General features: G+C 45.3%; 1 protein-coding gene across 3 annotated transcripts in view; it reads left to right on the forward strand.

Moving 5' to 3' along the window:
* The window catches only part of STRN3 (striatin 3), a 984,550-nt gene that overhangs the window by 694,447 nt on the left and 263,633 nt on the right, over positions 1 to 26,470 (forward strand). For all 3 annotated transcript variants that reach the window (XM_078659406.1, XM_078659407.1, XM_078659408.1), the window contains one exon: positions 13,868 to 13,989. In XM_078659406.1, the coding sequence (XP_078515532.1) occupies positions 13,868 to 13,989 (122 nt within the window). The remainder of the gene's footprint in view (positions 1 to 13,867; positions 13,990 to 26,470) is intronic.

Consider the following 26,470-nt stretch of genomic DNA (forward strand, 5'->3'; position numbering starts at 1 on the left):
TGTAAATAGAAAATCACTGTAAACTGTAAAGGAGACCTCAAAAATTCCTATAATCATAATAAACAGTGACGTATAAAAAATGGACTTTACAGATACAGATTTGCCAACATTGAAATCGATGTATATAAAAAGCAAGCATTAGAAATAAATTACATTCACTTTTCCCAACTAGCCACTAGATGGCAGCGTAACAATTGAAAATGAAATTCATGACAGCAAGAAATACGCTACATTCACGAAAGAAATAACACTTCCAATGTCACCTCATAAAAAAAGTCACTGATGATGATGCACGTAAAGTGTGACAAAGGAATGTGACTCTAATATCCAAAAATCTTACAGCACCGTACTGTAAATCATCTTCATCTTGAAAAGATTGTGATAGTGCGGAGTTGCTTCCAGAAAGAAATGACACATCCAATGCCACCCCTTTAAAAATGAGTCATTGATGACACACGATGTCATGCTTCAGACAAACAAAAGAAATTGCTGTCTCACCTGTTCTATTTCTGTGCCTGGATTACACTTCATGACGAAGACGGTCCTACTTTGAATGCAGAAGAAAACTTTGTTATAACAATGGTTGGCAGGGGCACAAAGCAAGGCAGGATACTTCTGAGCACCAGGAGTTCAATATGCTCCACCGGAGCCAGCCACAAAATGTTGGTACGCTCCTAGACGTAAATGCCGGGTGGCTTCAGACACGCTCTTGCTGCGAGGCGTCCAACAGCAGCACTGGTGTCTACCAAGCAGGGAAAACGTCATGAATGACTCCACAGGTGGAAGAAGCGAAGCGGTGAGAAGCGCGCGCTGACTTTGAAGTTTTGATGAGCAGAGTGGCAGTTTATACCGGCTTTAGTGTACAGACACATAAAACGAATTTAAAAACATTGTATTACGAATTTAAAAACATTGTATTACTCACGCCGAACCATCTTCCCTTGTGCTAACTCTGCTGTTAATGAAATCCAAATCGCCAAAGTAAAAGAATTGTAATAGTGATAGACACTGCGCCTAGGTGACTCCTCACCCCTTAGAGAATGAATGTGATTATGGGGTTGATGTATCCAAACAGTGTAGCTGAAGCTGAATTTAGGTAGACTCAAATTACCTCACCTGAAGAAACCACACAAGTACAGGCTGTAACTGTGTAAACACATCAGTAACTGGCAGAAACTTGAAAAATGTAGAGACTTGAACAGTAAAAGGAACTGCCACTTTGGCATATTCAGAGACTTGTAAGTCCTTGTTCCTTGCAAGTAGGGGCGCTGTGGAAGCACAGAAACGAACTTTTGAGACTTTTTGGTTTGAGGTGCTGCATGCGTTGGGAGAATAGTCCTTTTCACATGCTGTAGGAACAGCAGGCAAAGACTTGAGGTGCAAGGAGACTGTAACTGGCGTATACATGAAAAGACACACTCCTTCACCAGACAGTGTGTTGGCAAGTTGATGGCAGAGTGACCACACAAAACGCAGACGTTGGCAGGCTTACCCTCACAGAAGAAACCGGTTGGAGGTCACTGGTGGGGCTGATGAGTGCCTTGTGAAGAGTTGCAGCAGCTGTAGATTGAGAAGTAGATTGAGGACATCCTAAGCTCTTACTCTCAACCTCAGAGATAGCAGACGAGGGTTCTTTGGTTCAAATAGTCGCAAATAAATTGTAGGAACTGGCTCCAGGCAGGTAGATGATGTTCAGGAGGATTTATTCAAGTTAGTTGGAAGATCAGTAGTACAATAGTATTCAGCCCCACCAGGAGCAGCCAGCAGGGAGCTCAGCCCCATCATAACTGTGGCTTGGCATTCCACTAGAAGGCATGAAGTGGGTAAAGGCATACATGGGAATATGTAATAAGTGGAATACAACAGCATTCTGGTAGGATCCGTTGAGATAGTGATGCATTGATTATTTTTGTCCATATAGGGACGACAACATGATTGATTCTTTTTAGGCATTTTGAGGGGAGGGGGTAGTGTTTATTTGGTTTGATCTCCGATATAGTTTTGGCAATGGTATTTTGGTCATATAGCTTGAAGGTTGCCCATTGTCCATTGTTTTTCGAACTCTCATGATCGTTTTTCATTTTAGTATCGTTCAGTGGTGGTAGTTGGCTAGCGAGGTTGTCGGCTGCCATCCTAAGCTCTCTTTCTAGAGTGATGGCCTTGTCTGTGAAAAATGTTGAGAATTCCTCACAGCTCAGTTGCGTTTTAGCTGTCTCTTGGGCAGATTTGGCCAGCTTATTGGATTGTTGCTTTAACATCTCAAATAGTTTCCAAGGTCTGTTTTTGGCGTCATCCAGTCCTGATCTAAAAAATTCCTTTTTGGAATTGAGAACACTTTTGTTGTGCTAGTTTCTGATTTTTCTGAGATTTTTCAGCTGGGGGGGATGATGGATGCTGTCTCCATTTTCTTTCTGTCAGTTTCCGCCTATCTTCATTCAGTGTCCCATTCAACCATGGATTTTTATCTTTCTCTGAAATTCTTTTCAGTTTTAGAGGCATGGTGGAGTTGACTATATTCATCATTGACGTAGTGTAGTGATCTGTGAGTTTGTTAACGTTTAGCAAGCCGCTTTGCAGACTTAGGTCCTTCTCACATCTTGCTACTAGTAGCTCAATATTAGGGTCTTTGGTATCTCGAGTCTACTTTTTAAGTTTGACCAGTTGTGTAGTCTTGATCTTTTTTATGGTGGGTATCCGGAAGGTTATGGCATGGTGATCCTCCCAATCGCACAGAACAATTGAGTGGATTGTAAAATCCTTGTTTCTTGAGAGTACCCAGTCTAAGGCTGCCCCTTTTGAATGTGTTGGCTGAGTACAGGCTTGAGTAAGGATTAGATCTCTTAAAAATTCTTTAAGTGCGCTAACCTGTTTGTCATTATTGTCGTCCCAGTGTAAATTAAAGTTTCCTAGGAATATGTTGTTCATGTGACTGTTAGTTAGCCGTGATAATCTCCATTAACTGTTCTGTGAAGGTGGCATTATCGCCTGGTGGATGGTAGAGCGCATGCAAGTTACACCTTTGATTATCTGCAGTTCTTAGACCGAGGTATTCACAGGATTCAAGAGGGTCAGATTGTATTTGGCTGATCTCTGTCAGTTCAGTGTATGCAGGCTATACCGGCTCCAGTCTTTTTTAGTCTAATCTCACAATGTTAGCGTGAGGAGGCACCAGTAGATCCATGACTGGGGAAGAAGATTCTGTAAGCCATGTTTCTGTTAAGATAGTCACGTCAATTTCCTGGTTAATGATGAGGGCAGCGATGGCTGAGGCATGCTTTGCTGCGGACCGGCAGTGGAGCAGTAGGCATAGCAGTGGTTTCCCTGAGCTACTAGGGTTCATCTCCTGAGTATTGGCTGTTAGCTGGACTTGTTTTAGGTTGTTAAGTTTAGGTTTCCTGTTCTTAGGCCAGGACGTTCTATTTGCATCGATCGGCACTGATCTAATTTCCTCCCCTTTGTTGTTGGCTTTAGACTCATATGACCGGAGTAGGGTTTTGGTTTCAACATCCGATAAGTATTTAAGATTTCTGTAGGGTCGATTATGACTGTTTGGTAATGGCATGGTTGTCTCTCTACTCTTTCCTCGAATATCATGCACTGATTTTTGAATGAGTTCGACTTTGGAGTGAGTACCTGCAGTGACTTCTAGTATTTTTTCCATAACTTGTAGTGCTCTTAGAATGTCCTGTGACCTATTGTTCACTTGAATTTGAAGAGCTCCGATTTCTTTCTGAATCTTAGGTGATATATTAGGAGTACGCTTCTGCTTATTTCGAGGTTTGTTTGTGTCCCAGTGCTTTAGATCTGTGACTTTTTCAGTGTTCCTTTTTTTGTCACTAGTTCGGGTGTCTGCACTTCCTCTATGTGTGATGTGAGATGCACACCCTATGTCTTGTGATCTTAGTACCAAGCTAGGGGGATATGAGTTTCGTAGGTACGCCGGTGTACTTTGTGCTGTTGTAGAGGGGGGATATGGAAGGGGTGTTTGCTTCCCTATCTTCTATTGCTAGATGCGGGATCCATTGAGTGATCTACGTGTGGGAGTAATCAAATCCTGAGGGAGAGGCGTTGACTTTTCCCGATGTAAAGGCTTCGGGCGGTATTAGTGTATAGTAGAGATTCTTCTCCTATCTCTGCCTCACTCCCGTCCACTGTTCCTCCTGTCAAAGTTGAGTCTCCTGACAACATTGTAGGTTGTGGTTTTTGATGGTCTCTAGGTATTATGACGTCTGTGGTGGCAGTGTTGGTGGTGGATCGGGTGATAGCTTGTGTGGTCAGGTGTTGTTGAGAACTTGTGCTATCTACACATTCCTTCAATGTTGAAAACAGGTTGTCGAACTTTCCTAACTCGTAGTTGGCTGCTTGTATAAGCACAATACCGTTCTTGTAGATGGTTATGTGTAGTACCGCTCTTAGGCTTGGTGATGGGATGATCGATATTTGGTACCATGAGGGGTATTGCTTATATTTTTTATGTTGAGCATTTTCGTAATGACAGTGCGCCATTTAGCTGTTTTTCTGGTGAAAAATATCAAATCATTTACAATAATGCCTTTGGTTAGATTAAAGGAGGGGTCAGAGATCCGCGTGTCAGGGTTTTTTCTAATTGGATTGTGTTTGAATTTTTTTGGCTGCGTTCTTGGATAAGTTAGTTGGGTACTCTATGATGTAAGAGTTGATGCCTGATGATTTTAAATTGATTCCGGTCATATTTACTGATGGTGGTAAATAATTCCCCAGGGAGTTCCTGCAGGTGTGACCTCACTTTGATGTCTCCTCTAGACCACTACTTGTCTCCGGATGTTTACAGGTTGCTGTTTTTCCTGTCGGTCCTCTTAGGGAGTAGAATTTGTTTATTTATATAACAATTGGTTAGGGTGTATCGAAAAAGTACTATTCCATGTTATTTCGCAGTCCACATTTCCTTTTGTTGGAGTTATATTGAGTCATTCCAAGATGACCGCCGTCTTTGTGATCTAAGCTCATCGAGGTAGCTGTAGGCTCTTGTTAGTTTCTATTGCCCAGTCCTTTTTCTATTGCTTTTCCAGATTGCTACTATTTTGGAGATGAGTTGAGGCCTTGAGAGGGAGCAGTCCCTGTTCAAAATGGTTGGGGCAATAAGACCAGAAAGGAAGCAGCAGGAATTGTGTACAATGAAGGGAAAATGGAGAACACAGGTTTGCTGTACACTGCCAGCAAAGGCTAGGTCTGCTAGTCTGCGGCGGCCCCCATTTTAAGGTCAGGCAGGCTGCAACCAGACTCCCCTGATCAAGGTCTATTCTTTAACTAGCTTCATAACTTTTGTACAAAGGCCTCACGGGCACCTGGAGAGTCACCTTTCTCAGCGGGATTCCCAACTGTACTAGTGGTCTCTCCTCCTGCCTTATTAAAGGGGAGATTTTAGCGCTGTGTCCTGTATCTTGGTGTCAGTATTTATGCAGTGATCGTACTAGCGAAATGTGACCATTCATAGCAGCGAGTGAACTCGTCTGTTGATTTTGCATTGTCCGCGCTTCTAGGGCCCTGTGACCTATCTCTGGTGATGCGCAGTTGCAGATAAGCCGTCTCTTCCTTCCCAGACCAGGATCCAGTAACGGCAATAACGTCTCCGGGGTACCCGCACTGGGGCGATGTGGGTCTCTTGGCTGTGGTCGGATCACGGCAGGTCGTCTGTCACTGCGGTTCCAAGAGGGGAGGCCGGAGGAGTCCTCGGTGTGGTCGTGGAGTGTATGGAAGGCGAATCCGGGTCTGATTTTTCACTACTGGCTCACCACCGTGTGCGGTAGTAATATGTCGCCAGCGCGACGGACTTCCAGAACGGAGGGCTCCAACTCCAAGTAGTGGGTGGAAGTGGAGGAACGAGCTGGTCTGAGCTCCACTCCTGGTCCGATGGTAGCGAGATTGGCATCCGCCAGACCTGCCTGGGGGAGACAGCAGCCTCGGAGGGTTCTCGCCGATATAGATTGTAGTATTGGTCCGGGGTTGGCGGCCAGAGACTGGCGCACGGTCATTGACACCAGTGACCTCCGCTCTGCAGAACTCCAGTCCAAAGTACAGAAATATTAAATTCTTCTTGTGTGATTGCTTGGATCGTTTGTTTGGCACGGTAGACTAGGTATACAGGGATTATTGCCGATGGCTATCCCTTACCTCAGGAGCTCGCTGGTTGTGTTCCTGCTCCATTGGATGCTTAAAGCATTAGGATAATGAGATAAAGCATTTTATACATTAGTATTCAAAGCGACTATATGATGGCAGATGTCAACAACCTTGCAGAGATCCAACTTGGGCAATGCTTTGTTCTAATAGGCAATGAGACCAACACTTCATCTGCTCTGTTTGCCTCTCCAGTGGGAGGAAGTGTAACAAAACATCTGGAGACGTGGAGAAGAATCACAACAGACAATTGTGTTTTAAAGATTATACAGTATGGGAATACTCTTCAGTTCAAATTTCCTCCATCCCTTAATTCCACCAAAAAGAGCTCCTCAACATCGTCTGTCTCAACTAAAAATGGAGGTTTCATCACTTCTCCAAAAACAGGCAATAAAATCAGTTTGTCCATCACAAAGTGGAAAAGATATCAATACAAAATATTTTTGGGTTTAAACAATGGCCCCAAACAAGAATTCCGGAACCTATTGGGTCTGAGAAATGCCAACAAATATATCAAAGATATAAAATTCAGGATGTTAACTTTCAGCCATATCTGTCTCCAACTCTGACACTTATTTTCACATTACAATGGCATAGAATCAGTTTCTCAGATTTCTGGTTGGCAAAGCCCAGTGCCAAGTTCTCCCTTTTGATCTCAAATGGGCCCCAATAACTTTTATTAAATGCATGACGGTATTAGCAGCTTTCCTTTGCATCAGCATATCCTACATCAATACAACCACAAAAAGATTCAACTCTGTATTAGATTGCTTAGTACTTCGAGTAAATCTGGAAAAATCTATTTCAGTGCCAGTCCTAGTACCATCATACCTGGTTGCATCTCTGAATACAATAACAGGAGTAGTGTTTCCCTTGGATTAAAGTATCTTTCATTTTTCAAAAATGTCTCCAACTACTCCATATCGTAAATATAACGGTACGGAAAGTGTCTTCGCTTCTAGGCTCCAAGACCGATGGCAATTTTCTGGTACCCAACACTCGACTTGGGAGCTCATTGAGAAGAACTAATAGTTCAGGGTCAGTGGTCTCCTCAACAACAACTTTTCCATATCTGTGTTCTAGAACTGAAAGCAGTCCGTCTAGCTCTTAGAGATTTCTATCCAGCTCTATTCTCAAACAGAGTTCTAGTACAAACGGACAATGTCACAACAATGTAGTATTTGAAACAACAGGGAGTAATGAGATCGAGGACATTGTCATCAGAACCTCCAGCAATTTGGCATTGGTCAGAAATCTGTAACTTCAAGCAATTCACTTATTAGCAAAATCAGCAAGCAGATGTCCTCAGTAGGAAATTCCATGCGAACCGCGAATGGCAACTGTAGGAAGCTGCCTCTCCATATACTATACCAAAATGAGGTACAGTGTTCACAAAGTCCAGTGGAACCCTAAAGGTAGGCAGAGGTAAATGTAGATCGCACCTTACACTCTATTTGTGGTAGTGTGGGCAAGCTATAAGGCTTTATCAGAGGGCAGTGTTAAGCATTTGTTGTACACACTCAGGCAGCAAATGATGTCACACTCAAAGGCTGAACTCAGACCAATGTGTTTGTATCAAAAATATAAAGTTATTTTATTTCTTGAACCAAGCGAAGCCTGGTGCAGGTAAGTGAAATAATATTTTGCAAAATCTCATGCAATGGTTTACAGCTGAATGCAGGTTCAAATGCAGTTGGTTGAATTACAGGTAAGTCAATACTTCAAAATTACTTTTCAGTCACTTCACAGATTACTTTGTACCTTACTTTTTAGATTACTTTTTAAGTTACCTTTTCTACTCGGGGTGATATGCCTAGATATCACACAGGGACATTTCCTACAGAAAAGGTAAGTAAATCAGTTTTTGTGCATTTGCAGTTTTTCAGTGTTTCATACAAACCAACTCCACAATTTTCAAGAAACAGTAAATGCTAACCTGTGGGAGGAAATTAAGTTATCGATTTGCAGGTAAGTTCAAGTTTGTGGGACTTGGTATTCTGGGGTCAGAACCAGGGCTCCCCAGGGTCAAGGATGCACTCTTGGAAAAAACCCCAGCGGCAATAGGGTGGCCGGGTGCAGAGTGCTGAGGCCCAATGTTATCCAATAGGGGGCCTCAGATTGGTGGCTGCTCACAAGCTGGCCTCAAGGTTGTGGGAGCAAAGCTCCTGGTATTATACTCGGGGCAAAGGGGGATCTGAGTTAGCACCCAAAGTACACCCGCAGCGGTAGATGGGTGCAGGGTGCTGTTTTGGCGTCGGATGCCCTGTTGTTTTCAATGGGGATTCTCCAGTTGCAACACAGACTGCAGGCTTGGGATAAAGATCTTCTGGTAGTGACCACCGGTTGGGGAGGTAAGTTGGGATGCTGGGACACCATCGGTTAGGCGTCGGACTTTCTCACCAGCTCTGGTCACGGTCAGGTGGATCCTCCAGAAAGAGACTTCAGGCATTGTTTAGAGATTCAAGTCAGGTCTTAGATCACCAGATCTCACGTCAGTATCGCCGGGGAGGCCTCCTCGTGCTGTTGAGCCACTCAAACTCAGACCGTGGGCGTCTGGTGCAGAGTGGGTGCAGACTAGCGGTTTTGGCCAGAGTCTGTGGGTGTGCAAATCCGGTGCTCACGGGAAACAAAGTCTTGGGTTTGGAGGGCAGGGCAGGTCCTTAGTGTAGTTGAGGGCTGCTGGCTGCAGGAGACACAGGGATTGCGCTGGAGCAGGTTCGAGGTGCATACATGCCAGTAGGGCTGGAGCCAAGTCTGAGAGTCGTTCTCTTCTTAGTTGAGCGCAGCTTCTTCGGTCCTCCTTCTCTTCTTCTGGTCGGTTCTTGTCTGAGGAGGCAGGGTTCAGGGATGACCCAAAATACTTGATTTAGGGACATTACAGGTAAGTAAAGGTTACGACCAATGGGTCCCTTCCTTGGGGAAGGTACACGCCCTATTTCCGGTGGTTATCCCACTCAAAGTGGGGCCAGTTACTGGAAGCCGCAAAGGCCTGGGGTAGCTCACAAAGGCAGCAAGCCTTCCTGGACTCTGCCCATCCTGGGGGAGGAGGCTTGGCACCTCGTCGCAGGAAGAGCATTGTTTCAGACCCCCGAGAGGAGCAGGCTCTCAACCCAGGGGTCCAGAAGCATGTCTAGTGGTGGCAGCTGGCGAGCAGCCACTCAGCCAGGACACTAGAGTTAGGTATTTTTTCAGGGGGATTGGTGTCATTACAACGCGTTGTATTACAACGCATTCCGTTACAACGCAGATTTTACAACGCGGGATCCATTACAACGCATGTCATTACAATGCATGGCATTACATCGCAGATGCTATTACAACGCATGGCATTACATCGTAAGTATAGGTAAGTTGACTTTTTTTTTAAAATGTTATTTAGTTTATTGTAATTAAATTTTTTTAAATAATTTAATTAAAAGACATTTAAAAATTGTCATTAATTTAATTTAATAAAATATCTATTTAATAAATGTAAATATAATAAAAATTGTAATTAATTTAATTTAATTAAAAAAAGTAATTAGTTTAATGTACATATTTTTTATAATGAAATTAAATTAAATTAATAATATTAAATTATTTAATTTAATTAATTTAATTAAAAAATGTAATTAATGTAAAATAATTAATTTAATTTATTAAATATATTTCTATTAATTTTAAAATGGTAAATATAATTTAATTATCCCTAAAGCCAAACCCTGCCCTAAAACCTAAAAACACCCCTGTACCCCAAAACCCAAACCCTGCCCTAAAACCTAAAAACACCCCTGTACCCCAAAACCCAAACCCTGCCCTGAAACCTAAAAACACCCCTGTACCCCAAAACCCAAACCCTACCCTGAAGCCTAAAAACACCCCTGTACCCCAAAAATCAAACCCTGCCCTGAAACCTAAAAACACCCCTGTACCCCAAAACCCAAACCCTGCCCTGAAACCTAAAAACACCCCTGTACCCCAAAACCCAAACCCTACCCTGAAACCTAAAAACACCCCTGTACCCCAAAAACCAAACCCTACCCTGAAACCTAAAAACACCCCTGTACCCCAAAAACCAAACCCTGCCCTGAAACCTAAAAACACCCCTGTACCCCAAAACCCAAACCCTGCCCTGAAACCTAAAAACACCCCTGTACCCCAAAAACCAAACCCTACCCTGAAACCTAAAAACACCCCTGTACCCCAAAACCCAAACCCTACCCTGAAACCTAAAAACACCCCTGTACCCCAAAACCCAAACCCTACCCTGAAACCTAAAAACACCCCTGTACCCCAAAAACCAAACCCTACCCTGAAACCTAAAAACACCCCTGTACCCCAAAACCCAAACCCTACCCTGAAACCTAAAAACACCCCTGTACCCCAAAAACCAAACCCTACCCTGAAACCTAAAAACACCCTGTACCCCCAAACACCTATACATATACTCCTATACTCATATTTATTTAAAAAATTACTTAAAATAATAAATTTAATTTATAATATTTAAAAACATAAATAAATATTTTTATTTATAATTAATATTAATTAAATCATTTATATATTATTAAATAAAATTAAAATAAATTATATACTTACCAATACTTACGATGTAATGGTATGCGTTGTAATAGCATCTGCGATGTAATGCCATGCGTTGTAATGCCATGCGTTGTAATGGATCCTGCGTTGTAATAGCTGCGTTGTAACAGCATTACGACGTAAAAGTTGCGTTGTAAGTGATACACACCTTTCAGGGTGCATCTCTAAGATGCCCTATGAGTCCATGTTTCATTAAATCCCACACTGGCATTAGTGTGGGTTAATGTGCTGAGAAGCTTGATACCAAACTTCTCAGTTTTCAGTGTAGCCATTATGGTGCTTTGGAGTTCGTAATGACAAACTCCCAGCACCATATACTCTTTATTGACAGCACTACACTTACAATGTCAACAAAGTGGCTTGACACTGTAGGCAGGCAGGGCTCATGCACCTGTACCCTCACCACTGTTATAGTGCACCCAACTAGAGGGATGGCTTACCTATGCCAGGGCAGTGGTTTGTAGGCATGACACACTGGGATGTGTGCCATGCGACTCTTCAGTTTGTTTTGCACCAAAACATGCGGCCTGCAATGGCAGTGTGTGTAAAGGTAAAGAGCCTCTAAGGGTGGCACAATCGGTGCTGCAGCCCTTCGAGACCTTCCCTGGCCACAGTCCCCTTTGTACCTTTGGTACCATTTGGAAGGGACTGACATGTGGCCAAAGAGTGCCAATTGGGTTTTGTCTTAATGCAGTTTTAGGGAAAGAACGTAGGCCTTGGGTACCTGGTTGGCAGGAACCCAGGGCACACTCAAAGTACATCAACAGTTTGGCAAAAAGTAAGGGCAACCATGCAGAAATAGGGCCCTTTCTTACAGGAACTCAACAATGATGTTTTGTAATTCATTTTTCTAGGTTGGGGTTTCCCAGAAATAGATCTGTTTGCAAACAAACAAAATTATGTTTCCAAAGTTCATCAAAAGGATATTTGCCACAATCCGTGGCAAATGTCCTTTTGATGAACTGCTCGAACAGACTTCCTTACGCTTTTCCACCAATCTCTCTAATATGAACACTAATCAACAGGTTCAAACCTTCTCCCGAGTGGGCGATACAATGGTGTTCTCCAGAGCTACTTCACCTATCGCTAAAACCTCACAGGAAACTGTCATGCATCCACAACTTCCTGTCCAGGATGGGAGGCAAAGTCTTACATCACACTGACAATCCTTTGCCAGCTTGGTCCTGAGGTCATATGGTATGGACATATCTGACTGACTGTATGGAAATAATCAAAGAAGCTAAGAGACCATCTACCAGGAGCTCCTATACTTTCAAATGGAAAAGATTTTTACTTTAGTGTCTCGATAGAATTCATGACCCAGTATTTTGCCATGAAAAGGTCTCTATTCCCTGTTGACTACACTTGAAAGTGTACTGCAATTTTCTTCAATGAAAGTACACCTTGCTGCTGTAACAGCATGCAGAAATCAAAGGTCTTTCTTCACAATACCACTCATCAGAAACGTTCTGGTAACAGTGGAAACCGAAGGTCTGCTACCACCATAGGAGCTGAATATGGTTCTTTCCAATCCTATGGCTCCTCTATTTGAGCCCATTCATGAAGCCACTTTGCAGCATCTTTCGTGAAAAGTTGCCTTTTTAGTTGCATTTAATTGCAAGCCTTATCTACTGAACCTTACTTGGTTTTACACCACAACAGAATTGTGTTAAGAACACATCCTTAGTTTCTTGCTAAAGTTGTCTCAGATGTCCATGTAAATCAAACAATTTATCTCAATGTTTTCTTCCCTAATATTTCTCCAGCTGAGAGATCACTTCATATCTAGATTTGAGCGTCTTAGTTTTATATAGATACAACTAAATCCATTAGAAAAATAACATGCATTCTTTTATGATTGATGGTCCTTTACGTACATGTTTAGCATCCTCCAAACAGACCATTTCTTGGTGGATAGTCTCCTGCATTATATATAGCTACCAACTAGCATATAAACCTTTAGCTAGTAAACGAAGAGCCCATTCCATTAGTGGAAAAGCATCATCTGCTACTTGGAACGCAAATGTTCCTCTTTCAGAAATATGAATGGCAGCGACTAGGAAATTATCTCATATTTTCACCAGAGATTGTCTTGTGGGTCAAGCAACTCTGCGAAATGTATTTAAGTAACCCACTCAGATTGCTTAACTTCTCTACAAGCTTTACTTGTATATAGTGTTTCCCTTTATTATATTGACAGCCTCATAGTGGCGATATGCTTGCTACTCTATTCTTTGTTCATGACTATCAGTGAGAATCCTATCTTGCAGAAGAAAATGCTACTCACTTGTAATCCTAGTTCTGTATCGTGGGTATTCTCATTGAAGTCGTGAATAACCCTCCCTCCTCCCCGGCTGTCAGTGTAATACATTTTAATACATTAGTATGCAAAGTTCACTTTGGCATATGATATATTACTCATTTGGGGACAGTTCAAGTTTGAGGAAGACAGGTTACTCCACTTTTGACGTTACGTCATCCCAAAAATTACTGTGATTACTTTGCTTTAGGACCTCTCCATACATAATTTTTATTCACAGGATGAGGTACAATAATCACAGTCAAATTAGTGCTGTGGTTTGCTGCCTAGAATTCAGACAAACACCCAGAAACCAATTACCTAGCCACAAAATAGGACCAATCATTATTTATTGGTAGAGAAGAAAAAGAACCACTGAAGCTATCGGGCAGTAAAAGAGAAGTGCCATTTCAAGAGCAAGAGGCAAGGAAGTATCAGTCTCTTCATTCTTTTTTCCACATAAGAATGGAAAGTTGAGGCTAGTAATGGTCTTGCACTCAGCCATAACTAAAAACAAAAGAGGAGGGGTTCAAGAAGGGCAGTAGACTTGGGTATAGAAGTGTAATTACAAATTGGATGGCCCCCTGACCGCAGAGACTAAAATGTACAGTTCAGGATGCAACATTTGATGCGAGTATGTGAATCTATAATTGATATCAATGGTTGTTAAAGGTTAGTAACTGATTTCCTTTTGATTGCTCATTATTACTGAACAGGCACCTGAAATTTTCAGGAGACCATCTCGTAAGTGAAAAAGGCAGTGTATATATTGCACTGTTTTGTACCTTCTGTGGTCTTGTTACTTAAGTGGCCATTTCTGTTCCCTTGTAGAGGACCTGTATTGTCTTTGGTGGTGAGCTCAAATGGAGAGCAGTGTTTTAGTGGTGGCATTGATGCAAGCATCCAGTGGTGGAACATGCCTAGTCCCAACGTTGACCCCTATGATACATATGGTAAGTGTTTGGCAGAACTAATTTTCAAATTTGTTCTGGAAGATGTTTTTTAAATAAGTGTTAATACATGGAATTGGACAGCATATTTGCCACGGTCACAGACTATTTTGCAGCCCATGAGCGATTTCTTTAATTTAAGACTATCATCTGACTGTATTAATAATATTGAAATAACATGTATCAACAGTAGTGTGCACGGAGTTATTATATCCATGACAAATGTGTGTAAAAAAGTGTCATTTCCTATATCCAAGATTCATTTAGTTAAATGATGCCACACTTTCGCTGATTGGATGGCTGCTAATTGCCTGCACCTAAACAGGAATACATTTGAAATTCTGCTTCTAGGTAAGGACTTAAACTCCTGGGACATCCACTGGTAGCCTCCTTCCCTTTGGCTTTCTCCGTGTCCATGCATCGGAAAACCCCTCAGGGAAGCTGTGCACATTACAAATTTGTTAAATTAAATTAAATTGTCCTAAGTTGGTGGTCAAAAACCTAAGTGCCTGTTAGCCCAACAATCTCTTGCGGCCCTATTGATGGATGAGGCTCGTCAGGCTTGGCTGGCAACGAGAAGTAGGGTTTACCAATGGGGGGACAAATCCAGTAAGATGCTGCATCGCTTGTACCAGAGTGTATTCCATTCCCAGGCCCTGCCTTGAGTCCTGGGTCCCACGGGGGTGCCACTTATTGAGCCTCTGGCTGTGGCGGAGAGCTTTGCAGCGTACGAGGATCTTTACGCACCAAGGGAGTGTCTCACGGGTGAGGTCATAGCTTAATTTATAGAGGACCTTCCACCTAAAGCTGTATCGGATGAGGTGAGGGACCGATTGGACAGGCCACTGACGGACGTGGAATTGGGTACAGCCTTGGGGGAGCTGAATCCTGGGAAAGCCCCGGGACCAAATGGATTTCCCTATGAATTTAAAAAAAAGTTTTTGGTGCAACTGGCCCCGCATTCTCGCCCGGTGGTGGAGAAGGCATGGGAGCGGGGCTCGCTTCCTCCGGACTGGAGGCAACCGGAGGTGGTGGTGTTTCTCAAGCCAGGCAGGGCCCCGGATCAACACGCGTCGGACAGTCCCATCTCACTCTTAAATGTGGAAGCGAAGGTACTGGCCAAGGCGCTGTTTAACTGCCTCCTCCCACACATTTCTACCCTAGTACACCCGGACCAGGCTGGATTTATGCCCCAGGGGGCGACCCGCCACACCATCAGGCGTGCACACGTGGCAGTGGCGGCCAGCGGACAATTGGGGGAGCCAGCGGCGCTCCTGCTGGCGACATGGACAGAGCCTACGATTCCCTCAGCTGGGTATATTTATTTGCCCTCCTGCGGAGGCTTAATCTCGGCCCACATTTTCTGGCCTATCTCACTCTGCTATACACTGATCTGACAGCGTCCGTGCGGGTAGGGGGAGCGATTTCCTGCCCCTTCCCTATCCGGTGGGGTACACAACAGGGTTGCCCCCTCTCTCCATATCTCTTTGCGCTCGCCATGAAGCCGCTGGTGGCATGGGTGCGCATAGATTCCCCTCTTAGGGGTTTCGAGAGGTCTTTTAATTGCTTTATATGCAGATGATGTCCTGTTTTTTCTTACCGCCTTTGACAGGTCAGGCCGCGGCTGCTGCGTATCTTACAGATTTTTGGGAAAGCCTCGGGATTATATATGAACCCACGTAAATCTACGATATGGGTGTTGGGGGGGGGGGTCGTCAGAGGCTGGGAACGTGGGCTGCATCTGTTCAGCTGGCGGTGGGAGGATGTAAGTATTTGGGGGTCTTCCTGTTTTATGTGCCAGCAGTGTCCTGGGAACACAACCTGGTCCTGGTGTGGGATTGTACCCGGGAAGATATTTTGGTCTGGTCCCTTATGCCCCTGTCCATATATGGTCGGTCGGCCATATTAATGATGGTGGCACTTCCCCAGCCCCCCCCCCCCCCCATATATCAACTGCAGAACCATGCATATCCGATCCCACCCCGATGGTTCCGGCCAAGTGAACGCAGCGCTGGGACAGTTTCTGTGGGAGAGGGGCAGGGTAAGGGTAGCACTCCGCACATGCTTCCAATCTACTTTTTCCGGAGGCCTGGCCACATCGGATGTTATCTCATAAATCAGGCTTCACATCTGTGATTAATGAGTGGTGGTAAGGGGACAGGGAGGACCCGGCATATGCGGTCGAGCGGCAGCTCATGGGGCGCTATTCCATTCACACCCTACTGTACTCCGCGCCGCTTCGGAGACCCCTGCCACCGGCCACGTGGCTGATATTCTCCGTCTGGAAGCAGGCGCTGCGTAGGATGGGATGGTGGAATACATTAACCCGTTAGACCTCTCTTTGGGGCAATGGACGCCTGCCTCAACTAGCAGCGTTGCAGGGCTTCCGGGGGTGGGACGCGATAGGCATCTCTGTTCTGGGAGATGTTGTGAAGGATCTGACCCCCAAGTCCTTTCAAGACCTGCAGGAATACTATGGTATGCCGCAAGCCCAATTCTATCGCTACCTACAGTTTAGGCATGCTCTGGCTCCCAGTTTGGAAGGCCTGGAGTCACTCCCCGATTTTAGCCCCATTGAGGCGAAGGTCTTTATGGGGGAGCTTCCTGATCGCAAGATCTCCCGCATCTATCAAACGTTGGTCATCCACTGCTCCCCTGACCTGCAGGGGCTCAGACGTGCATGGGAGGTGGCCATGGGCGAACTGGAGGAAGATGACTGGGCTGAGACTCTTGCGAGCCCACGAGGGGCGGCAATAGCAACACGCTTGCGGTTAGTGCAGTTTAAATATTTGCACAGGGTGTACTTTACCAGACAGCGCCTGTGGAAGGCGGGCTTGATCGCATCACCGGAGTGCCTTCGCTGCCAGCGGGAGGAGGGTACACGCCTTCATACGGTCTGAGACTGCCTCTTCTTACATAGATTCTGGAGGGGAGTGTACACATGCTTGTTGGAGCTGTTGGGTTGGGAGCTCCCCTACACATCGCGTCTGGTCCTACTACACATCATGGAGGGAGTGGGGGTAATCCTGCTATTGGGTCTTATACTTGCGAAAAGAGACATTGCCAGGGCCTGGAAGGCACCTAGGGCTCTGTCCGTGGCCGCATGGAAAAACGGGCTGGACTTCTGTATGGGGCTCGAACAACCTATATTTCTGGCCAGTGGATGCCCTTGCAAACACTACAAGATATGGCACAGGTGGGCGGATTACCGGGGGCTGGAGCTGGACCCGCCACAGGACATGGAGACACGTCTGCCGGTCTGATGCGTATACCATTCCCATGCTTGTACAGGGATGGGGCTGGAGGACCCAGAGGGACTGTGATTTTATGGGTGTACAGTGGTGCAGTGGATGACTGTGTGTGACATGGACGCGATCTGGGGGGAGGGAGAGGGGGGGTTTGTTCTAATGGAATTTGTTTGTTGCTCATAAAAGTCAAATTAAATTTAATGTATACTTGATGTGTGCAGCAGCCTCTGGTGTTCAGGGCCCTGCAATTTATGTGAAGCTTGACAACTAAAATTTGTTTTTAAAAAAAAGTACCTGGGTGGACAGTGCCTTCACTTTTGACGCACTGGCGAAAGCAAGGGTAGGTACTTGCTTGAGGCTGCTACATGAGCTCAAACCCATTCTTAATTTTTTTGATTCCTTTCAAAGTCACCCTTCTGAACCTCCACCCCCCCCCCCCCCTCCCCTCCTCCCCCTCCCATCCCCACCAAATCAAGGCATCATTGAGGTAGTAATCCTTTCCACCTTGGACTAATGCAACATCTTATACCTGGGTTCTAATAAGGCTGTGATTAGAAAACTCCAGAAGGCCCAAATCTCTCCTGCAACGTTGCCGTTTTCTCTTCCGAAGTATTGCCTGGTCGCTGGCCTTATTCACAGATTTCATTCGCTCCCTGTGGACAAGTATGTTCATTTGAAGGCTGTGTGCACAGGCCACAAGATCTTTTTCTCCCTGGGAGCCCCCATTTTGTTCAATTTGTTGTAGCCTCACCGTACCTACCCCCACGGTCTCTGCGTTCAGCTGATCTTAACTTGGCTTATGTGCCACGTGTTAGTAAAGTAAGAGTGGGTGGCCGTTCCTTCTGCACAAAAGCTCCTGCCCCTCTGGAATGCACCTCCTCTACATCTTAGGAGTATTCAGAACGACTGGTTGTCAGGAAATCCCTGAAGACCTTGCTGTTTTCCATCTAAGTACTCCGTGGGATACCTTTCCGTCTGGTCGTCATCTGCAGTTGAGGTTTTTTTTTCTGAGACTAGTGCTGTGACGCCCTGTTGCTGGGGTAGCCTTGCGCTCTACAAACCCATATAACATAACAAACCCGTGTAACTTTCAAGAAAGATCCCTTACAGTGTTGTTCTAGGCTTCAATGCAGACTGTAACTTTGTTTAGACTTTATCCTTTAATTGGGTTAAAACAAAAAAGACCTACTTGGTTTCATATCGCTCCTTCCCATGTGGGTGTAAATTGCCTGTACTGCATACAGGACCCAACAACACTTATCAAAAAGAATGCAGACACTTGGGATTTCACAGTGACTACAGCACTAGCATGCAGTTCTGGTGCTGATTCTGCATCCTGGCCAAGCTTCATCTAGCTAGGCCAGTCTCCTGTATTCCTGTCTACAAGCAGTTTGCTGAGACAGGCTTTCCCACCAACTTATTCATTTTGGCATCTTTAACATTGTCCGCTGTCTCCTTCCATTGACGATGATTTTGTTTCCCTTTGTTCCAGTTGGCTACAGAAAAGAGGTTATAGTCTTTCTCATCCACACGTGCAATGTGTTAAGATGGCAGGCTGTAGTTGACAACTTATTACTAGGCCTTTGTATCACATGGGGAGCTTCCATCTGATGATATATTGTCTATTTGTTGGACTGTGGCTGAGGTCAGTGAAGAACTCTTCTCTGATGTTGAAGAAGGGACCACTTTGACTTCATTGCAGGATGTAAGCTATTGCACATTAGTAGGAGAAAAGGGATTTGGGACAAGATGTGAGCTCGGAGAAAGTAAAGCCAAGCAGTAACGGTGTAAAGAAACCTAATTCTTGTCAGGGTTCTCATACACTTATTCAAGAGGCACATGTAACATTAGACAGCTAGTATGCTATAACAAACACAAGTAATGACATGTTAACCAGTATTGGGGTATCCTCCATAGATTCACATGCTTGTATCTTTCCCCGTCGTCAAAGTGGGAGTCCTATGAAACCATAGTAAAGCAGTATGTATCTATAACTTGCCAAAGGCTAAAATGTTCCTAGGCCATGAATTTAATCGCCTATCTATGTCCTTTTTTTGAAAAGGAACACATTTTTAACTAAGGCCAATCAGGTCATCGCACCTTCTAGAACATTCCCAGGAGAGGCTGATTCCCTCAGATTTTCACTGCACATCGTGTGTGAAGGAAGTCTCCCTAAGTCCTGCTCTGTTTTATTATTTAAAAGCTTATTATTCTACATATTGCTAGTATATATGCCCAGAAAGGCCTTTTCCGTCCATGCAAGACCTGCGAGAAGAAGATAGTCCATGTGGGTGATTCACAGAAGAACTGTATTTACTGCCTCCATCAAAAACATGAGGAAAAGGAGTGCAAAAATTGCTGCTATTTTTTTTCAAAAACTTTGAGAGGAAGGGCAGCTACTCTTGTGGCTTCAGAAGACCAAGACTCAGAAGACGTCTTCTGAAGAGGACAGTGACTCCTCTGCCAGGTCTCAAAAAAGGGCTAGATCTCTGGAAGGAACGTCAGAGGGGTCCAGGAAATCCCTCAAGACTTCTCACCAGCCTCTCAGCTCTAAGAAAAAGGAGATAGTATACATTTCTCCTCAGAGACATCTCTACCTGGCCCACCCTCACTTTCCGCCTTTATGCCTAATCTACTGACTCGGAGGCAAAAATGCTCTTCAAGGTCCCTATTGACGAAAACCTCACCGTCTACACCACTATCTTCGGCGACCAGCAGCACCACTATCTCGTCGATGAAATCGACAACAGCAGCCATTAGCGCTCCCATCTCGTCCACCAAGATCTAGCCATCTACTAGGTTACCAACGACGTCTCTGCCGTCGATGATTGTTTCAGTGACGTTCCTATTGATGACAGCCCCGTCCATGATGATGCTGTCGACGGTAGTACTGTCGACATTGGTCGTGTCGGTACTGTAGACAATATTGTCTATGACTTCATCAATGACAATAAAGGTTACCAGTATCTCCAGCACATCTGCCGTGAGATCACCTCGCTTAGTAAGGTTTCACCTCTACCTCTGAGCCAATTCTGGAAGTTGAGGAATCTGATGACGTTAGTGGCCTTTATGGCCCAGCTCGCAGCCCTCCAGACCTGAACATAAAGTATCAGTAGGAAGATGAGGAATATGCAGAGGGGTAATACTTCCAACCATATTATCCTCCACCTCCAAGGTATTATGAACCAGAAGGGTCTTATTCCAAAACCCACCGAAGCGGAACACTTCACATCTTCCTAATTCACTGGTGCAGGATCTTCAGGCCATGCTCTTCGACCATTGCAGGTGTTTTCCGCAGCCCCCTGAAGAGCAACCTGTTGACACACCACCACCGGCTATTCCTCTGGTTCCACCACACCTTTCTCTGCCAGCTACACCTGGAATGTCACCAGCGTCCAGTGTAGCAGCACTGCCCAGAGATGATCCTTCTTCCTCTGACAAAGGTCAATCACCCCTGGATGAATGGGACGACTTTGTATTCCTAACTCCATCCCCACACAATGATTCGCCTCTGGAGGATATTGGGGGTTTCCATAGCCTCATGGAGAGAGAGAGACAGCCAGATTTCACCTTCCAATGTCAATGAAGCAGTCTTACTTCCTTTATGATATCAAGGAACAGGCCAGCAAATCGGTACGCTCTATACCGATAGTGGACTACATTTGTTAGGAAGGAGTAAAGATTATGAAAAACCCGACCACTGTTCCAGCTGTCCTTCACACATAGACATGAAGTACAGAGCACGGGAGGATTCCCTGTCATGTTTGACAGGCGGTTCAGAGGAGGTCGAAAAACCAATCTACTCCTATTTCCACTCCACTGGACAAGGAGGGGCGCCTCTAGATACCATAGGCAAAAGATTTTCCAAAAAGTCCGCAATTATGGAGAGAGCAGCTAACTCCCTTGCCTTTATAGGCCTCTATGACCACCAGATGCCGTCTCATATCAGGGATATCATTGACCTAATTTCTGAAGATAAATGGTCTAAAGCAAAGTTAATCTTGTTGCAGAGTGAGCGGACGTAGTCCAAAATGATAGATTGTGCCACGGACATTGCATCTACATGCTTCCATCAGCTACTTGGCGCAGCCGTTCTTCGATGCCAAGAAAGGCTAAAGGAGACCTCATTTCGACCGGAGGTTCAATCAAAAGTACTGGACATGGCTTACGACAGTGGCGCACAGTTTGGCAAGCGCATCAAGACTCTCCTTGCCATCAAAAGAGACACAGATACTGCAAAATCTTGAGCCATCCTTCAGTATCGTAAAATGCCTTTCGGAGGAGCTCGGGCTGTCGTTTCTCTGTTGGGGTGGATACCAGCGCTCTCCGCAATGCTAGTCATAGCAGCCACAGAATAAGATACCACCAACAATCTTATCAACAATCCTCTACACTGGTTTCTTCAAACCGGGGCCTCGCAGAAGACCACCTCCTCAGAGCTGTGACACCGGTTGCAAACAGTGACCTTTTCCAGGTATCAGCTACTACATCCTCTCAACCTGTGGCTGCGAAAATATCTAATTTCCTCCCGCATTGGCAAACCATCACTTCAGACAGATGGGTATTGGACCTTGTCACCTATGGCCCATACCCTGGAGTTTACAGAACGACCAACAACTACTCCAATGGGAGGACACCGACCCCTGCATCTCCCCTCATCTTCACTTATTGCTTAAAGACGCTCTTTTAATGCTTTCCAAGGGAGTGATAGAGAAGGTCCCAAGAGCTCAAAAGGGAAAAGGATTCTATTCCTGTTCTTTCCTCATCCCCAAGACTTCAGGGAAGTGGAGACTGATCCTGGATCTCAGAAAGCTCAACTTACTCAGCAAGCAATCCTTCTGAATGGTAACTCTGCGACATCCTTCATTGCCTCAACAGCGGAGACTTCATAACATCTCTAGACCTGGAAGATGCTTACATCCCAAGCACCGCAAATATCTTTGTTTCACAGTAGCTGGTTTCTATTACCAATTCAAGGTCCTTCCTTTCAGTATCAAGTCCGCACCGCGGATATTCGCCAAGTGCATGGCCCCAGTAGCAGCAGCACTCAGGAAGCAAGGTCATTCTACGTAAGGTATTCCCTTACGTAGAAGACTGGCCGTTAAAAGCTTTCTCGACAGAACAAGCTGCCAAGACAACAAAAGCCTGTCTTTTCCTATTCCTAAATCTGGGTCTCAATGTAAATTTGTGAAAGTCTTTCTTCACTCCCATTTCTCGTTGTCGATCTCGACACAATACAGAACAAAGTCTTCCTCTCCTGAGACAGACAAAGAAGGCTGGCGCACTTGCAGCACGTAGACAAAGTTGCAGTAGGCACCTTCCTACCAGAAGCAGTTTTTGTCTTGGTTGTCTCCTAGCTCATTCCAGCAGCAAAGTTAAGTGTCCAATAGCAAAAGAGTCTTTAGACAAATCTTCAGGCAAAGCCAGTCGGTTCTTGAAGATGAAGTCTGGACAAATATGGTGGACTAATCATTCAGATGCTCCCTGGGGCCTCTGCCCTTCTAAGATTCAATATGGCCGAATCAAGTGGCCGCCTGCCAGAGCAGGGGAAGAGCTGAACAGGGGCGATGTCACTTCCCTATCCTTTGTGTAGTTTTGCGCCAAAGCAGGAGCCAAGGGCTCCTGGACTGGGGAAGACCGGTTTATGCAAGGAGGGCACCAAATGCGCCCTTCAAAGCAGTCTGGAGGTTCTCGGAAGCACTCCCACACTTGCTAAAAACAACTATTTCTAACGGAGAGATTGTTACACCTCTCCTCTACAGGAAATCCTTTGTTCTGCTTCCCGAGTTGGGCACAGCAAGAGTGCAGAACAGTGTCTGGGGTCGACAGCAGCACTGGATTGTATGCAGATCCTGCAAGGCTACACAGGCAGACATGTGGGGGCCCTCTAAGGAGCCCCCAATACATGGGGAAAATGCAACTAGCGCCTGCATCGGTGTAGTGGCATGATTCCAACATGTTTGATACCAAACATGATCAGGTTCGGTGAAGCCATCATGTAGCTGGACATCTCGACTTTGGTCAGTGCCCACTACATACCTTAAAATGGCTTCCCGCACTTACTCTGGGGTTTGTAGTGGTGTCTGCTCATGCAGGGGCACCCTCACACTTTAAACCATGCACCCTGCATGTGGGCTGTAAGGCCTACCTTTGAGGTGATGTGTAGGTTTAAAGTGCTGTGACTGCGATATTAGAGAAAACCTTATATCTGAAGTGAAAGGTGTGTGCACCATTTCACGCAGGCTGCAATGGCAGACTGGCAAACGCACTTTGCATGGGCTCCCATGGATGGCACAATACATGCTGCAGCCCATGGGAGACCCTTGGTGTAGGAAAGTACTCCTTTTGGCATGGTTACCCCCTCTTTTTGCCTCATATCTGATGCACTTTCACTGATGTGCACTTGAGTCCCTGCTAATCACGTTCGCAGTGCTGTGTTCTTTCCCAAAACTGTACCTTTATTTCCGTAATTGGCACACCTCTGGCCCACATACAAGTCCCTTGTAAAAAGTACCAGTGGTACCAAGGGTATTGTGACCAGAGTGGGTCTCTAAGGGCTGCAGCATGTATTATTTCACCCTAAGAAACCCCCTCACCAAACACATCCACACTGCCACTGCAGCCTGTGTGTTTTGGTGCAGCTAAAAGGGAAAAGTCGACCTGGCACACATTCCTGTCTAAACTAGGGGATAGTCACTAGCACACCTATTTATCAAATTAGCTCTCAAACTTATAGTTGGGTAAAACAAACATTATTCTATCTTTTGCGTGCCACTTAGTGTCATAGGGCTACCTGTCCCTAAGGTGTCTAAATTGAGAGATATAGGTACAATACACACTGTCAAGACTGGACCAAGAGCACACCTTTGGTAAATCTTATTCAAACTGATTGCACAAATTTTTCATAAAGATTCAACTTCTTAAATATAAAGAAACACACTTTCAAATAATCATTAGTTTCTCAATGATTTTGTGATTCCAATTCTCATTGATAATTATTTTTCCATATTTTTCATATTTTCATTGTGTTCAATCAAGTCATTCCTTCATAACTATCTTCGTACATAGCTCAATAATTCATGAACATATCACAATTATATGTGTCGTAAGAGGCAAATGTTTCAAGCACAATAGTTTCCTGCTACCGGAGCGGGTGTTTGGCGTTGCGGGCGGTGTGCCATTGTCACCTCCACCCCCCTCCCGAGACCTATGGGGTGTGGACCTTTTAATTCACAAACTATACAGGTTCCTCAAAACCGAGGCAAAACCCACAACTTGATGGTTTGTTTTTTGCACTTATTGATTTTTACACTTGATTTTAACTTTCACGTCCTCTGGTAAGGGTGGGCCTTAGCGCGCCCACACCGCCGAGGTACATCACTAACGGTCCTGATGAAAGCCCAGCAAATTCACACATAGATGGGCATAAACATGTCGACCCCACTTTAAGTGGAAATACCCAAAACATTGTTTGGTAGATTTTCCGACACATATATTTTTTATCATGTCTGGCTGACCATTGAATAACATTTTGTCTGGTACAGCTTTCAGACATTTTTAATCCACCTTCTTTTCACACTATTGTCACGAAGAACCAGCTCCGCAGTATTCTGGCGTTGTAGCACACCAGGGAGGCATTCGGCTTCTCCTGGTGGGCCCGATGATGAAGCATGTCACCACCCAGGGTGGTGAGTGAGGGCTTCCTAAAGAAATCCCTAATGATTTCCAATGTGAATTAATTGGGTCATTTCCTCCTTCTCTGCTACTGTGCTTGAAACATTTACCTCTTGACATATACTGACCCGGGGGACTGAGAGTGTCCCTTTTCCTTCCCTCTCTCTCAAATTGTTGTTATTATCATATCACAATTATAACATCAACTTTGTTAGCATGGATACACAGATGACGGCGATTGGTGATGGTTGGCCCGATGCATTTCGGGACGTCTTGTCGCTTCCTCAGGGGCCACTGTAAATTAAACAATATTAAAAAGCCGTTCAATTACACACTCAATAGTACCATTTTTAAGCTTGAAGAGGACTACTGGATAAAGTTATACATAGCCTACTAAAGTGATCGAGTCACACAAGTTTAAACAGATTGCAAATGCTATAGAAACAAATCCAAATCTAATTTCCTGAACCTGCCTAGTCAGACTAAACAACATGAACCAGCAATATCTGGATTCGCGGGTCCTGGCTGGCACCAGGGGTGTTGCTGTTGGAGCAGAGCCTCTGCTCATGGGAGTCCCAGTCTCTAAGAGGGTCAAGGCAGGCAGGTCCTCTGGGGTTCTCGAGGTTGCTGCCCGCAGGAGACGCCGGGGTTAAGCAGGAGCAGGTTCAATGATCAACAGGCCGATAGGGCTGGGGCCAAGTCAATTGTCGTCGTCCTTTTGTTAGCAGCTGCACGGCAGGTTGTCCTTCTTCTTATTCTTCTTCTTGTTTTTCAAAACTGGATCTGCGGAAGGAAGGTTCAGGGAGCCCCTAAATACTGAATCTAGGGGCCTTACAGGTAGGGCAAGGGCAAGGGACCAATAGGTCCCTGTCCTGGGGTGGATACACCCCCTAGTCTGCTCATCTCCTGTGGGAGGGGGGCAGGAACCTAGCTGTGATTGGGCAGGGCTCCCCATCTTCAAGATGGCCAGAGCCCGGGGTCGTGCTTCACCTAGCCTCTCCCACCTGAGGGGTGGGGTTGGCTCAGGCTGGCACCCCCCTTCCTGACCTAGGGTTTGCCGACAGTCTTCCCGCCAGAGTGGGGGTCAGAACTGTTGGGAGCCAGTTGCTGGGTATAGCAAATGGCCTGGAGAAGCTCACAGAGGCGGCAGGCCTTTGAAGCTTCCCCCTGCCCATCCTGGGGAGGAGACCTAACACCTCGCCCTGGATGTGCATTGTTGCAGGCCCAAAAGAGCGGGGGGCTCTCCACCTAGGGGTCCATCAACATGTCTGCTGTGTGGCAGCCTAGGCAGCTTTCAGTCCAGATGTGTAGATTAGGTTCCAGGAGGCATCTCTAATATGCCCTCTGGTGCATCTTACATTAAAACAAACACTGGCATCAGTGCGGGTGTAATGTGCTGAGCAGTTTGATACCAAACTTCTAAGTCTTCAGTGAAGCCATCATGGTGCTGTGGAGTTCGTAATGTCGACCTCCCAGCACCATATACTCTTAAATGACAGCACTGCACTTACAGTGCCCAGGAATGGCCCTGGGTACTGAAGGGGCACAGGGCTCCTGCACCT

The sequence above is a fragment of the Lissotriton helveticus genome, chromosome 9, assembly GCF_964261635.1.
Source record: "Lissotriton helveticus chromosome 9, aLisHel1.1, whole genome shotgun sequence".
Taxonomy (NCBI): domain Eukaryota; kingdom Metazoa; phylum Chordata; class Amphibia; order Caudata; family Salamandridae; genus Lissotriton; species Lissotriton helveticus.